This window comes from Brassica rapa, chromosome A02 (assembly GCF_000309985.2).
Source record: "Brassica rapa cultivar Chiifu-401-42 chromosome A02, CAAS_Brap_v3.01, whole genome shotgun sequence".
Taxonomy (NCBI): Eukaryota; Viridiplantae; Streptophyta; class Magnoliopsida; order Brassicales; family Brassicaceae; genus Brassica; species Brassica rapa.
In genome coordinates, this window is record NC_024796.2 from 28,717,558 (window position 1) to 28,733,797 (window position 16,240).

The window sequence follows — 16,240 nt, forward strand, 5'->3', positions numbered from 1 at the left end:
TAGGAATGGCTATATAAACCCTAGATTGGCACAAGGTTTCATACAACACAACACATACATCAACATATTAGCCATGAAGCTTCTTCATGGACTCGCTTTAGTTTTTCTATTAGCTGCTGCGAGTTGCAAAGCTGATGAAGAAATTACTTGCGAAGAGAACAATCCATTCACATGTAGTAACACTGATATTTTAAGCAGTAAAAACTTCGGAAAAGACTTCATCTTCGGTGTTGCATCTTCTGCTTACCAGGCATGTAACAAATTTTTTTGACGTATAAATAAATACAATTCAAAAATACTAAAATGCAACTTCGCATGGTTGTTTCTTTTCATTTCAGATCGAAGGAGGAAGAGGTCGTGGTGTTAACATTTGGGATGGCTTCAGTCACCGATATCCAGGTATGTCACAGCGTATATACACACATGAGATGAACGTCGGTTTATATGTACACATATTAATGTATTTGTAACTACTATCAGAGAAATCAGGGTCAGATTTGAAGAATGGAGACACTACTTGTGAGTCATATACGAGATGGCAGGTTAATACATTGATACTCATATGACTGAACTATATATGTATAAAAACTATACGTGTGGATTGACATGTGATTAAAATATGTAAACCGCAGAAAGATGTAGACGTGATGGGCGAACTCAATGCTACTGGCTACAGGTTCTCCTTTGCGTGGTCAAGAATCATTCCAAGTATGTACATGTTATCGATTCGTTTGTATTTTAATTGGGATCATTTAGTTGAGAAAAGTACTAATTAATGTACGACATATATATACATGAGCAGAAGGAAAGGTGAGTAGGGGAGTGAACCAAGGAGGTCTTGATTACTACCACAAACTCATAGATGCACTACTCGAAAAGAATATAACGCCTTTCGTTACCCTCTTTCACTGGGACCTTCCTCAAACACTCCAAGATGAGTATGAAGGTTTCTTAGACCGCCAGATCATGTATGTTTATATTTGTTCCATGCTTCTTATATTATAAATAAGAGAAGAAAACGTTTTGGTTTTAGTTACATGCATTAATGAAATGATTCTATATAATATGCACAGACAAGATTTCAAAGACTACGCGGATCTATGTTTCAAAGAATTTGGTGGAAAGGTAAAGCACTGGATCACGATCAACCAGCTATACACAGTCCCTACGAGAGGCTATGCGGTCGGAACAGATGCACCCGGTCGATGTTCTCCTATGGTTGATACCAAGCACAGGTGTTACGGTGGAAATTCTTCAACAGAACCCTACATCGTTGCACATAACCAGCTTCTTGCTCATGCCACGGTCGTCGATCTTTACAGGACCAAATATAAGGTGAGTGGTCTCTCCATATTAAGGTGGTGCAAATCTAACATATCTGATTCTAATGTATAGTCATATATATATATATATATCACGTGACCAACAGTTTCAAAAAGGGAAGATTGGACCTGTGATGATAACAAGATGGTTTCTTCCATTTGATGAGTCTGATCCTGCCTCCATAGAAGCAGCTGAGAGGATGAACCAATTCTTTCATGGATGGTATATATATATATTACAGAACAATGTAACAGTATATAGTGTATGTATGTATAATTAAAAGATATACATGGATCAGGTACATGGAGCCGCTAACAAAGGGTAGATACCCAGACATCATGAGGCAGATTGTGGGTAGTAGGCTTCCCAACTTTACCGAGGAAGAAGCCGCACTCGTTGCCGGTTCATATGATTTTCTTGGTCTCAACTATTACGTCACTCAGTACGCCCAGCCAAAACCTAACCCATATCCTTCAGAGACACACACTGCCATGATGGACGCTGGCGTAAAGCTCACATGTACTAGTCTATTACCACTAATTAGATACAGCCTTTCTATACATATAAATATTCTTTTATCTCCTTTTTGTTGCAACATACTTTATGAGTGACCATCTGTTATTTCATCCTTGTGTTTACAGATGATAACTCACGTGGTGAATTTCTTGGTCCACTGGTATATATCAATGATCCACCCCCTAAGATTTGTTTTTCTTTCATTTTTTCACTTTTCAGTATAACAACCCTAATTATGTTTTTTAATTGATGTGTATATTTATTTACTTCCATTTTCACAGTTCGTTGAAGACAAGGTAAACGGCAACAGCTATTACTACCCAAAAGGCATTTACTACGTAATGGACTACTTCAAAACCAAATACGGAGACCCTTTAATCTATGTCACCGAGAACGGTGAGTTTTACGAACTCTTTTCATCTATACCACATAATAATTATTGTATTTTGATATTAGTCGAAGAAACTGACTTTATTGTAGAATATTTTTAATGTGGCGGTTTATTTAGGATTTAGTACCCCCAGTGAAGAAAACCGTGAGCAGGCTATTGCCGATTACAAGCGAATTGATTATCTCTGCAGTCATTTATGTTTTCTCCGCAAGGTCATCAAGTGAGTGGATGCTACTATAAATGATTTTCTACATCTGTTATATTCTTCTTCTTTCTTTGTAACATTTTTATATATGATTGTTCTTGTTTTCAGGGAGAAGGGTGTCAACGTGAGAGGATACTTTGCATGGGCTCTTGGAGATAATTATGAATTCTGTAAAGGTTTCACCGTCAGATTTGGACTCAGTTACGTTAATTGGGAAGATCTTGACGATAGAAACCTCAAAGAATCTGGCAAATGGTACCAGAGATTCATCAACGGGACCGTCAAGAACGCTGTGAAACAAGATTTCCTCCGCTCAAGCCTCTCTTCCCAGAGTCAGAAGAAGAGGTTCGCTGATGCATGAAACACTTTTTCCCCCGGTCAAGATCATCTCCATGTCTCTCACTCTTTCTAGTTGCTCCAAAGATAAGGAGCTTCTTCTACCTATAATAATGTACTAAATAAATATTCTCAATAAAAAGATGATCAGTTACTAATGAATAAAAAAATTGTCTACAGCTACATTTTGTCAAGATGATCGAGAGAGAGAGAGAGTGAAATAACACAATTTAAACCAAAAACGTCACTTAGACACACATAGAAAATAAATAAATAATTACCCCAAACCGCAAACTAGTTTTGTGTAATAAATATATAAACATCAAACCGATCAGCTTAAATTCACTAATTAACTTAATAAGTTCAACTTTATATACTAGAATAGATTTTCAACATAATAAACAATGACCAAACCTTATACAAACTCAAATCTAGCTACACCAAAGTTCTATCATCCTCAACTGAAACTTAATAGTATTTTACATATGATTTTCCTATCATTCAAATGATTTTATTTTATTTTGGTTCTTATATAATCAAGAAAACCAAAAGAAGCTAAACCTCAGTACTTTATGTTCTATGAATGCTTCCCCATTCTCATATTAAGATCTCGACGACAGAAACCTCAAAGAATCTGGCAAATGGTACCAGAGATTCATTAACGGGACTGTCAAGAATTCTGCGAAACAAGATTTCCTCCGCTCAAGCCTCTCTTCCCAGAGTCAGAAGAAGAGGCTTTCTGATGCATGAAACACTTTTCCCCCTCAAGATCATATCTATGTCTCTCACTCTTTCTACGTGCTCCATAGATAAGGAGCTTTTTCCATCTATAATGTACTAAATAAAAACTCTCAATAAAAGGATGATCATCAACTCTTGAAGAATAAAATAATTTACTTACAACTACATTATGCCAAGTTAAGGGGATGAGAGAAACATAACACAATTTAAACGGAAAAACAGTCAGACACACAAACAAAATAAAAACCCTAACTAATTTAGTGTAACAAAAATATTAACGACCGATTATCTTAAACTTCATTAATTATAGTTTAATAAGTTTAACTTTATATAGTAAGATGTATCTTTAACAGAATAAACCAAAATCAAACTCAGTTTTTACATATTTTTGGTTTTTACAGAATCAATAAAACCAAAAGAAGCTAAATAACAATTTTTGAACAATCTTTAAAATCATATAAATATCGTCAATTAGTTTTAATTGGAAAACCATCTGATTTAATATTAGTTGATTTTCGAAATCAGGTTTAAGAGCACCTCCAATAGGACATTTTCCATTAAATGTCTCACTAAAAAAAAATAAGAAAAAAAGAGAGAGAATGAGATAAGTTCTCAAACTAGAACTTTTGAGATACATATAAGGACTCCATAAAACACATGTTTTCGTAGATTAGTTCAATTTTTTTTCCTATTAAAACTTTATTTTGTCACTACTTTTCACTACAATAACATTATTTTTTTTTCCAATTTGTGGGACCCCTACATTTAAAAAATCATTTTTATTTATTTATTTTTTTACAGCAAACATTCACAGATTCATGTTGACTCTGTAAACCTAAATGTTAACTCTCTATTCATATTTACGACGAAAGACGGTTGTTTCCGAGCATTGTGTGCTAAACTATCCACCTTTAGGTTCGCCGTCCTAGGAACATGGATCATTTCTGAGTTGAGGACATTTTTTCTTAAAAGTTTAATGTCTTCCAGGTAGCTTTAAAATGCTGATCATTCTTCTGGTTTTGAAACCATCTTCATCAATTGAAAACAATCTGTTGCAAAACTGTTTTAAATTCTTCATACATTTTATTGCCCATATTAATGTCTCCATCTCCGAATGAAGAGGGGAGAGACATGCACGTACATTCCTTGCCCCTAACATGCCTGTAATTCATCATTTGTATATATTTTAAACTCACATAATCAGTTATATATATACTTGATGTATTCATATATAATATTCTCTCTGTTCTTGAAAGTAAGATTTTCTAGATTTATTTTTTGTTCGAAATGATAAATTTTCTAAAAATTTAAGGTACTTTTTGTAGTTAATGTTGAAAAGTTGTATACTTTTAAGAAACATAAATTGAAAATATTTGATTTGCTTAAATACTATTGGTTGATATTTATTGAAAAATGTGTAGTAAAATATATATTAAAATACATAATAAATTTAATTGTAAACATTTATTAAAAATTTATTATATTCTTAACATGCGTGAATACTCTAGAAAATTCTTCTTTTAGGAACAGAGAGAGTACTAAATATGGAATAATAAGAGGAAGAAACAAAAAAGAATGTTTATAGAATAATTAGTAAAAAAATAAATAGTTTCATATTATTATATTTTATTTATGAATAAGTTAAATAATTATATTAAGATACATAAATGTTATTTCACAATATTATTATACTATATAAATATAAATTATGTTTAACTTTTTGGTTTAATAATTACATTTTATTTATGAGAAGGGAAATTAGTTAAACAACATGATAAAATAATAGGGTGAGACGGATCGGATATTGAAATTTTAAGGTACCCGGATCTGAATCCAATCCTTATCCGAGGGATCTATGTTTTATTATTTTTATCCAGATTCGGGATTCACGGATATTTGGGTGTCGTATATCCTAATAAAAATTATAATATCCGGTGAATATGCGGATCCAAATTTGGATCCTTAAAATAATAAAAAATAATATTAAAATATTAACAATAATTTAAAAAGAAAAATGTACATAACATTTTTAATTATTTCTACATGTACTATTACGAAATTTATATATAAAATATATATATATACTAATAAAAATTAAAATACAATAAAATTTTCATTTTTATTTATCGATATTACTATTTTGAAATAATTATCAATAAATTAAGGATCTGGATATCCGGATTAAAAAGAAAGATATCAAGTCTAGATTCGGTTTTGATGGATTCAACATTTTACTATTCTGATCTGGATTCAGTCTCTTCGGATATCCGGATTTTTGGAGTAGATCCAAATCGGATCTCATATCAAATCCAAATTCAAATCCGGATCTCGGATAATAATTCCAGCCCTATTGATGTGATTTTGGCAAGCAAAGGAATTGATGCAACTAAGGAGACATAACAGCTTGTACCAGAACTTAAGGAAGTCAAAGAATGTGACTCGGTGGATGCAATCCCGTGAATACAACTCTGTGGATGCAACCCCGTGGATATTATTCTGACGATTTAAACATACCACTTGGTCCGATGACTAGGTCTAAGCAAGCAAGGTTCCAGCAAGCTCTTCACCAACTCCTACACACTATCCAGGGTAGTCTAGAGTGTGATGATTCAACCACACTGGTTGTGATTCAAGCCGCCTAGCTCATTCATCAAGAGAGGTGTTGTGACTTGCACTCTTTTCCTTGGTTTGGTTTTGTTCCACTAGGTTTTCTAAACAAAGTTTTTAATGAGGCTTAGACACAACACTACACATGAGCCTCTTGATGAAATCAGACCAATCTCTATTCTAATTTTCGTCCATAAAGAAGGATCCAGAAGCTTATCTTTTAAATTGTTTTCAATTGTTTATGGACCTGTTTTCAATTGTTGCGTGGTGAATCACATTAATTAACAACAGAACAAATGCATTTGGTCTCATAAGCTTTATAAGTATGAAGGCTCAAGATTCAAAGCCTATATCTATAACTATTCTTTGCATCGTAGGAAAAACTATAGATAAAGCCGCAATGAGATTGATCCTAATCTTTGTGATTATGTGTGGCTTTTACAACGAAACATATGGGGAAGTTTCATTAGATATCGACAAGAAATTGAGGACTCTTAATAAGCCAGCCTTAGAGACGATCAAGGTATGTATGGGATCTGAAGGCGCAATATAATATTTCATGTGTAGAATTTGTTTCGGTTTCTGAGTTCCGAAAATTGATTGTAATATATTTGTAGAGTGAAGATGGAGATGTAATAGACTGCATAGATATCTACAAACAACATGCTTTTGATCATCCTGCCTTAAGAAACCATAAGATTCAGGTAAACATATTCTACATATTAATGACATTTTGTTTTCGTACTCATATTATATTTAAATTATTTATAAAAGATTTATTCATGAATTTTCAGTCCTAAATACTTATAAATTCTATACACTGATGCCATGCAGATGAAACCTAGTGCAGAATTTGATGCAAAGACGACCACTATTCCAAACAACGGTTCTTCTAAACCAATCACGTCCCAGATTTGGTCCAAATCTGGAAACTGTCCCGTTGGGACAATACCAGTTCGCAGAGTCAGAAGAGAAGACATAATGAGAGCCTCTTCACCGTCTCATTTTGGAAGAAAAACTCATCACAGATACAGTTTTCTCGACAATGCACTTCAACACAAGGCCAATTTCAATTTAACTGCTAAAAGATTACGCGAACCCCGCTCAAACAACCGATCGGTACGTACACTTTTGCTTTTTTTGACTAAAGATTAGTGTCACTTTTATCTCTTTACCACACTACAAAAAAACAGCGACATACCGAGGGAAAAAATCGTCGGTATGTCGTCGGAATAACACTATTCCGACGACATACCGACGAAACAAGTCTTCGGAAATAACTCCTCGGAAATTCATTTTTCTTCGGAAATCTCTCGGAAATTTCCGACGGAATTCCGAGGAAACTCCGAGGACCACCAGTTCGTCGGAATATACCGAGTAAAGACTTCTTCGGAATATTTCGATGGACTTTCCGATGGTCCAATCCTCGGAAGTCCCGACGAAATATTTTTCGGAAATTTCATCGGGAATTTCCGAGAAACGGAGTCCTCGGAAAATTCCGAGGAAGGGTCCCTCGGTATATTCCAACGACTTATTCCGAGGAAATGCTCGTCGGAAATTTCCGAGGGTTCGTTTCCTCGGAATTTAAAAATAAATTAATTTTTTTTTTAAATTAAAATTTTTGAAATTTAAATTCGAAAATATAAAATTAAAATTAAAATTGAAAACATATTAGATAATATTCAAAGTTGTACAAATAAAAATAAAACATTTCGAGTTTTTGAAAAAAAAAAAAACTACGGGTCTTGAACGTTCGGGAACACCTCGTTCGGGTACATCCTCTTCATCATCTCCATCATTTGCTCGTTCAGCCTCTTATGTGCCTCATAGCCCGCCTGTTGAGCTGCCATCTGGGTCTCCAACACAGATATGCGATCATCCTTGTCCTTCAACTGAGCCGTAAGTATTTCTGGATCAACATAGGGCGGTGTTGACCAAAAAAAGAAAAATAAAAGAATGTTATTCATTAAAGGATATTTATTTTTGTTTATGGTTTGAAAGAATAATTAATGCAAAAAAAATCACCAAAGTCCAAAGGAAACGTGTCAAAACTAAATAATTTAGTTAAATATATATAAAACTTCATATGGATATGGTTACCATAAGAAACACTTCATGTTTGTTGATCATTTAGGAAGCGATGATTGTGGCTCTAGGGTTCAATTATCTTGGCGCTCAATCCGATATAAACATCTGGAACCCTCCGGGAGTTCAGGCTGGGGACTACAGTTCTGCTCAGATCTCGCTAATAGGTGGCATTTCAAATTCATTTTTGAGAGCATAGAAGCTGGTTGGATGGTACGTACGTTCTTTCATTTCTAGAAGTGTTACACTTTTCGTTAGTAGTAAACCGTAAACCCCATGCATGGTCATTGAACCATTTCAGGTGAATCCAAGCGTTTTCGGAGACTCTCGCACTCGTCTCTTCGCGTACTGGACTGTAAGTAACTTCATTACATGAATACTGATTTTGGAACATCTCAAACACCTCAACGAGTTCATAACTACTCTTTCTTTATATTGGATATGCAGAAAGATGCATATACTAAAACAGGATGCATCAACCTCTTATGCTCTGGATTTGTGCAAACAACTACTAAGTTCGCCCTGGGTGCAGCCATTGAACCTGTTTCGCGTGCCAGGGGTGACCAATATTACATGGCCTTTAGCATGTATTTGGTAACATGTTATAATTTATATTATATGATCATTATCTTTCATATTCTGCCAAATCGTCTCGTAACGTCCGCCATATATACTAAAGATTATACGGTTTTAAGTATTTTACGTTTTTTTCTTCTCTGTTAATCTAACTTATTTCATCTCGACCATGTTTGCAGGATCCAAACAGTGGGAACTGGTGGCTGACTTGCGGAAACAACGTGATGGGTTACTGGCCAGGGACACTCTTTAGCGGTCTCAAACACAGCGCAACGGCAGTGCAGTGGGGTGGAGAAGTCTATAGCCCTAATGGGATAATGAAGAAGCCACACACAAGAACTCCAATGGGGAGTGGAAATTGGGCATCTAGCCTTTGGAGCCGTGCTTGTTTCCACACCAACCTTAGGATCAAGGACTTTTCCTTGCAGGTCAAGTATCCTCAGTATCTAGGCGAGTACGTGGATGAGCATAACTGTTATTCTACAAAGCTTCACCGGGACACCTACAAGGCAGAGCCGCGTTTTTACTTCGGAGGACCTGGCCAGAATCCTCTATGTCCTTGATCTCATGTTTGATGCTTTCAATGTTCATTCTCTTTTTTGTTCGTCATATTTACATCTTGGAATTGCAAATGCCAACTTATATATAGGACATATAAATCAACATAGTGCAAAATAAATAATAAAACTAATGAATTTCCATTATCAACAAAAAAGATTAGAGAGGGATTCAAAATACTGGTTTTCCTAAGAGACAAATTATGAAAAACTAGTAGTAAATTTGCCTTTTAGATGATATACAATTTGAATTTGTGCTTGTCCATAAGTCCATCTTGTTTTGAATCAGGAACTGGGAAAAATGAACTACAAATTATTTTTTTCAAAATATAAAGATAAACTAGATTTTTTTCGAGTTGTGACAAATGGTTAGCAATCAAGGAAACACAATGAATCATGACCTTTTTGAACACTTTTTAGTAAGTTGACCAGGATTTTAGTAGTTAACGCAGAATCCATCTTTAGTAAGTCTTTTTTTTTTCTGAAAAAGTAATCTTTAGTAAGTTGACCAGCTGCAGATTCTTATTTAACTAAATATACATGCATATAAACAATTATAAGATTTCTGTTTGGCTTGTAAGCAGTATGAGTTGTCGGAAACATTTATGTGTATAATACGTGTTTTATGTTCCATTGTCAGATTCTTTTTTTTTCGTCGTTGTCAGTTTCTTTTAAAAGTAACAAAAAGTAAAGTCAAATTAGTTTTATAATCTTAAGTTATGTCGTGGGAAGTATTTAGAGATCTGAATAACAAATCATACATTATATTTCTCTAAACTGAGAAAAACAAATGGAAAAACAAGCCGCATTGAGAATGTTGTTAACCTTTACGATTCTGTGTTTCTTCTACTATGGAGTCTACGGGACAGCTTCTACGGAGATCGATATGAAATTAAGGGCTCTTAATAAGCCTGCATTGAAGACGATCAAAGTATGCATGGACTGAATCCGCATTTGGTTATATTATTAACTGATTTATTACGTATATTAGTTTACTTGTTTTTTGATATCTCAAATTGATTATTTATTTATAGAGCGAAGATGGAGATATAATAGATTGTGTGGATATCTATAAACAACCTGCTTTTGATCATCCCGCCTTAAGATTTCACAAGATTCAGGTAAAGAAACTCTACTTATGCACGCTTCATGCACTCGTGCACAAGTCAAATATAACAAAATTACTTGTTCTACATTTATGCATGCAGATGAAACCGAGTGTGGAACTTGGTTCAAAGAAAATTAGTAGTCCAAACAACGGTTTTTCTAAACCAGTTACAATCCAGACTTGGTCCAAATCTGGTCGATGTCCTGTAGGGACAATACCGATTCGTAGAGTCAGTAGAGAAGACATAAGCAGGGCCTCCTCACCATCTAGCTTTGGAAGAAAAACTCCTCACATACACAACATTCTAGAAAAAGCACACCAACACAAGACTAATTTCAGTTTAATCGCTGAAAATTTACATAGCCCCCGTCGGGATAACCGGTCGGTATGTACATATCATATGATGTTGAATGGAATGCTTTTCTAGTTTTGGAGGTTTCAAATTAGAAATAATTTGTTTTGAAAATATACCTTGTGCTCTTTCTATAGATTGCTTCCCATTAATTTTTAACTTAAATAGATGACACAATAGTTTTTAACTCATATACTACAGCAATTAAAAAAATTCATATACTATAGCAAAAAAAAAAGAGTTATTTCCATTCTAAGGCCTAAAGCTTAGACTTAAAATAACCAGGAAATTACTTAAAATCTTCATATGACCCGACCCTTCTTCTTTGTTGATGATATAGGAGGCCATCTTTTTCGCGGTAGGGTCCAATTATCTTGGTGCTCAATCCGATATAAATATTTGGAATCCACCAGTTCAAAAGGGGGACTACAGCTCCGCGCAAATGTGGCTGCTTGATTCGGAAATGACTGAGAGCATAGAAGCTGGTTGGATGGTAAAAAAAAATTATACCTAGAAATATAAAAGCTTGCTTCAAATGTAAACCATTAATTGTTTCCATGTATCATTTCAGGTGAATCCACGCGTTTTCGGTGACAGCCTCACACGATTCTTTGCATACTGGACTGTAAGTAACACTATGACATGACTGTAGACATCAAAGAAACATTATGAATTTACAACTAGTCTGTGGAATTGGGTATGCAGAACGATGCATACCGTAAAACAGGTTGCATCAACCTCTTATGCTCAGGGTTTGTGCAAACAAGTAAGCATTTAGCCCTAGGTGCAGCCATAAAACCTATCTCGAGTACCTCGCATGAGCAATATCATATAACCGTTAAAATATATCGGGTACTATTTTCTGCTTCACTAATAATATCATTATTCTTCCAACTATATTTATTTATTTTTATTTAGCTCTAATGCTCTATCATGGCCCGTGTTTCCAGGATCCGCAAAGCGGGAATTGGTGGCTGTCAACCCACGACATCGTGTTTGGATACTGGCCTAGCGCAATCTTGAAGCACCTACAACAGAGTGCCACCGTAGTGCAGTGGGGAGGAGAAGTCTATAGCTCTAACGTGAGGAAGAAGCCACACACCAAAACTCCGATGGGAAGTGGACAGTGGCCAGCTCAGCTCTGGGGCAAGGCTTGTTTCCACACCAACATTAAGATTCAGGACGCTTCCATGCAGCTCAAGGATCCCCCGCCCCTCGTCGAGTTCTCGGATGAGGGGTACTGTTATACTACAAAGTTCCACCAGGAAACAAACAAGTCGGAGCCGTATTTATTCTTTGGAGGGCCTGGTCAGGGTCCTCTCTGTCCTTGATCTCAATCGTTTTATAGAGCTTCACTGCTGATGTATCATAGTTTGATCATGACTTGCCTGGTCTAGCTAGCCAGAATAAAAGGACATTATAAGCTTATGAAATCCAAATATTCTAATAAGAATGATCAAACAGCAAGGACGACTTCAATTTACTGAATAAAAATCAAAACAAATAAGTATTTTCATTGTTAGTGGTTAACTAATATAAGTAGTCCAAAAAAAAACATTTGTTGATGAAGAACTAATTTAAATCAAAAATTACACGCACAAGAAATTAGAGAGGAATTAAAAATACTGGTTTTCCTAAGAGGTTTTTTTTTTTGGATCAACTTCCTAAGAGACTTGATTCATGAAAAGTTAATTAGGAGAAAATCTGACGTTTAGATGTCATCCTTCAAATTATAATAAAGATACTTTTATTTTTCATTATCGTTGTTCTTTCTAGGGATGAACACTTTATCTGATATCCGAAGCCGCACCCGAACCCGACCCAAAAAAACCTGAACCGAAATTCGAACCGAAGTAGCAAAATATCTGAATGGATATTAAATTAGGAGAAATTGGATATCCAAACTCGAACGGGTAATATCCAAACTCGAATGGACATCCGAAGATAACCGAATATATATATATATATATATATATATATTTACCCTTATATTTCCAATTTACATCTCTCATTTTTTCAATATTTATATTGATGTTACACATACTTTAAGATCATAAATATATATAATTATGGAGAAAATGATTTGATAATCATTTAAAATGTATGTCAAACTTTTTGTTTCAAGTATTAACAAAAGTTACATTCAAAGTTTAAAAACAATACCCAAATTAATATCTATTTGTTTTTGAAATATTATATCCAAACCTATTAATCATTCAATATATAAAAAAAATCAATTAACTGAAATCTATATTTTTAAATACAAGAAACTTAAAAAATGAAATTTTTTTTCTTTTAAAATTTAAATATCCGAACCCGATTCAAAATAACTGAATACGAATTAAAAATACATGAACTCGACCCGAAGTACAGAAATTCCTGAACGGGTTCTCTATCCCTATATTGAAATACCCGAATGGGTATCCGAACGCCCTTAGTTCATAGCAAAAACACATTATTACCGAATTATGAATTTAGTCCGACTTGTGACAATTGGGTAGCGATCAAGGAAACCCAATGAATCATGACTTTTTAAACCTCTTTAGTAGTTAATGCAGAATCCATCTTTAGTCAGTTGACCTGGATTTAACCTCAAATCTGCAGATTTTTATTAATTGTTATAAAGATTTATGTTTGGTTTGTAATCACTAGAAGTTGTAGGAAACATTTAATGATACGTGTTTTGTGCTTCTTCTGTGTTTAATTAAAATGTAAAAATGTTTAATCAAAATAGCTTTGTAAGATCTCTATAAGTTATGTAGCTGGAAATATTTAAAGATATGAAATGACAAACATATAATCTAAATCTTTTTCTAAAACGAGAAAAACAGATGGAAAAACTAGCCGCATTGAGAATGTTGTTAACCTTAACGATTCTATGTTTCTTCTACAATGGAGTCCATGGAACAGCTTCTCTAGAGATTGATATGAAATTAAAGGCTCTTAACAAGCCTGCAATGAAGACGATCAAAGTATGAATTGGTTATGAATTCAAATATATTACCAATTGTATTATAGCGTGTATCTTCTTGTCTTTGATATCTCAGATCGATTATTTATTCATAGAGCGAAGATGGAGATATAATATATTGTGTGGATATCTATAAACAACCTGCTTTTGATCATCCCGCTTTAAGAAATCACAAGCTTCAGGTAAACAACTCTACTCACGTGCGCCATTTTGTTCATGCACACGCATGCACGAATCAAATACAACAAAAGAACTCTACAAGTTGTTTCTTTACGCGGTCTACATTTATGCATGCAGATGAAACCGAGTATGGAACTTGGTTCAAGGGAGACAAATAGTCCAAATGATGGGTCTTCAAAACTGGTTACATCCCAGATTTGGACCCAATCTGGTCAATGTCCGGTAGGAACAATACCAATTCGTAGAGTCAGTAGGGAAGACATAAGCAGGACCTCCTCACCATCTAGCTTTGGAAGAAAACCTCCTCACATATACAATACTCTAGAAAAAGCACACCAACACAAGGCTAATACCAATTCAACTGCTGGAAAAAAACACAACCCTCGTCCGAAAAACCGTTCGGTATGTAAATTATATGCGGTTGTTTCCTTTAATATATAGCTTGCGGTCTTGGTATACACTACAAAAAAGAATGATTATGGGCACAAAATTTATTGTACCTATAACCAATATTTTGTAGCTTGGTGATCAATAGCTACGCATAGAAACAATAAAATTTCTTAGCGTTTAGCTTATTTGATTTACATTAGTTATTAATTTGTATAGATGACACGATTAGCTTTTAACTTACATTTACTACAACAAATATCATTTCCATTCTTGACCAAAATATTATACTTCCCAGCCAGTAAATTAACTAAGATCTTCCTATGTTTAGCTAAACAAACTTCTTCTTTGTTGATGTGATATAGGAAGCAATGTTTTTCGCAGTAGGGTCCAACTATCTAGGCGCTCAAACCAATATAAATGTTTGGAATCCATCAGGAGTTCAAAAGAGCGACTACAGCTCCGCCCAAATGTGGTTGCTTGCTGGTGATCAGTCGGAAATGTCTGAGGTCATAGAAGCTGGTTGGATGGTAACAAAAAAAGATTAGGCCTAGATATATTATAGCTTGCTTTAAATGTTAAACCGTTAACCAGTCACCATAAACTGTTCCCATATAACATTTTAGGTGAATCCACGTGTTTTTGGAGACAACCGCACACGGTTCTTTGCCTACTGGACCGTAAGTAACACTATGACATGACTGTAGACATCAAATTCACTTTTATGAATTTACAATTAGTCTTTGGAATTGAGTTTGCAGAAAGATGCCTACCGTAAAACAGGTTGCATCAACCTCTTATGCTCGGGCTTTGTGCAAACAAGTAAACATTTAGCCTTAGGAGCAGCGATAGAACCTGTTTCAAGTAGCGGGCATGAGCAATATTACATAACCGTTAAAATATACCAGGTAATTTTTTTTTACTAATATATTCATCCTTCCAATTCTATGTACTCTTTTATAGTATTTAGTATCTGGTGAGCATTATTCTAACCCTGATGCTCTATCTTGGACCGTGTTTCCAGGATTTGCAGAGCAAGAATTGGTGGCTGGCGAGCCACGACAACGTGTATGGATACTGGCCAAGTGCAATCTTTAAACACCTACCACAGGGTGCCACCGCCGTGCAGTGGGGTGGAGAAGTCTATAGTCGTAACGTGAGGAAAAAGCCACACACCAAAACTCCAATGGGAAGTGGAGAGTCGCCAATTCAACTCTTTGGCAAGGCTTGTTACCACACTTTCATAAGGATTAAAGACGCTTCCATGCAGCCCAAGTATCCTATGCCCCTTGCCGAGTTCTCGGATGAGAACCAGTGTTACACTACGATTCTCCACAAGGAAACAAACGTGTCGGAGCCGTATTTATACTTCGGAGGGTCTGGTCAGAGTCCTCTCTGTCGTTGACCTCAGTCTTCAGTTTCATAGTTTGCTCATGACTTGTCTGATCTAGAAAGAATAAAAGAGATTGTTAAATTATAAGCTTATGAAATCTGAAAATTATAATAAGAATGATCAAACACTAAGGACTAATCGTTGATGATGAACTAACGTAGAAAGTCAAATGGCGAATTTAAATGTTGGATTTCGTAGAAAATAAAACATCACACACAATAGGTTCGGTTTTAAATTAAAACCACTTTTTGTATTTCGGTTCGGTTTTAATTGATTCGATTTTACCGGAATGAACACTCCTACACAATATGAAATAAATAAATCAAATCCGTTTTGGAATTTGACAGTTTTCTTAAACATTTTTGTACCCATTATATTGTTTTAAAAATAAAAAAAAATAGAGAGAAAATGTGCAAAATTAATGGCCGTATAAATACAAAAAAAATATTGCTGAAAACCATTCACAGATCTAATAAAAATTTAAACTAATTGGTTAAATAAAATCAAAATTT

General features: G+C 34.7%; 3 protein-coding genes and 1 pseudogene across 4 annotated transcripts; all 4 read left to right on the forward strand.

Moving 5' to 3' along the window:
• LOC103854724 (myrosinase-like) lies at positions 1 to 2,954 on the forward strand. The gene is made up of 12 exons (XM_033284502.1): positions 1 to 250; positions 339 to 399; positions 481 to 542; positions 633 to 708; positions 803 to 968; positions 1,074 to 1,335; positions 1,430 to 1,545; positions 1,622 to 1,842; positions 1,965 to 1,999; positions 2,121 to 2,235; positions 2,348 to 2,450; positions 2,544 to 2,954. Exons 1-12 carry the CDS (start codon positions 74 to 76, stop codon positions 2,794 to 2,796), a joined length of 1,647 nt encoding a protein of 548 aa, XP_033140393.1. The 5' UTR covers positions 1 to 73; the 3' UTR covers positions 2,797 to 2,954.
• Positions 2,955 to 6,410: 3,456 nt separating this feature from the next.
• On the forward strand, positions 6,411 to 9,490 carry LOC103854840 (annotated as a pseudogene).
• Positions 6,441 to 13,022, forward strand: LOC103854841. 2 transcript variants are annotated; one of them, XM_033284527.1, is made up of 7 exons: positions 6,441 to 10,268; positions 10,372 to 10,458; positions 10,546 to 10,830; positions 11,138 to 11,290; positions 11,369 to 11,422; positions 11,503 to 11,649; positions 11,748 to 13,022. In XM_033284527.1, exons 1-7 carry the CDS (start codon positions 10,128 to 10,130, stop codon positions 12,126 to 12,128), a joined length of 1,248 nt encoding a protein of 415 aa, XP_033140418.1. In that variant the 5' UTR covers positions 6,441 to 10,127; the 3' UTR covers positions 12,129 to 13,022. The 2 variants fall into 2 exon arrangements, with proteins under 2 accessions (XP_033140418.1, XP_033140417.1); XM_033284526.1 differs by having other exon boundaries at positions 10,372 to 10,830.
• On the forward strand, positions 12,558 to 16,128 carry LOC103854725. The gene is made up of 7 exons (XM_009131689.2): positions 12,558 to 13,769; positions 13,864 to 13,950; positions 14,066 to 14,350; positions 14,701 to 14,865; positions 14,962 to 15,015; positions 15,097 to 15,243; positions 15,360 to 16,128. The coding sequence occupies exons 1-7, from the start codon at positions 13,629 to 13,631 to the stop codon at positions 15,738 to 15,740; spliced, it is 1,260 nt and encodes a 419-aa protein (XP_009129937.1). The 5' UTR covers positions 12,558 to 13,628; the 3' UTR covers positions 15,741 to 16,128.
• The last annotated feature ends 112 nt before the right edge of the window (positions 16,129 to 16,240 follow it).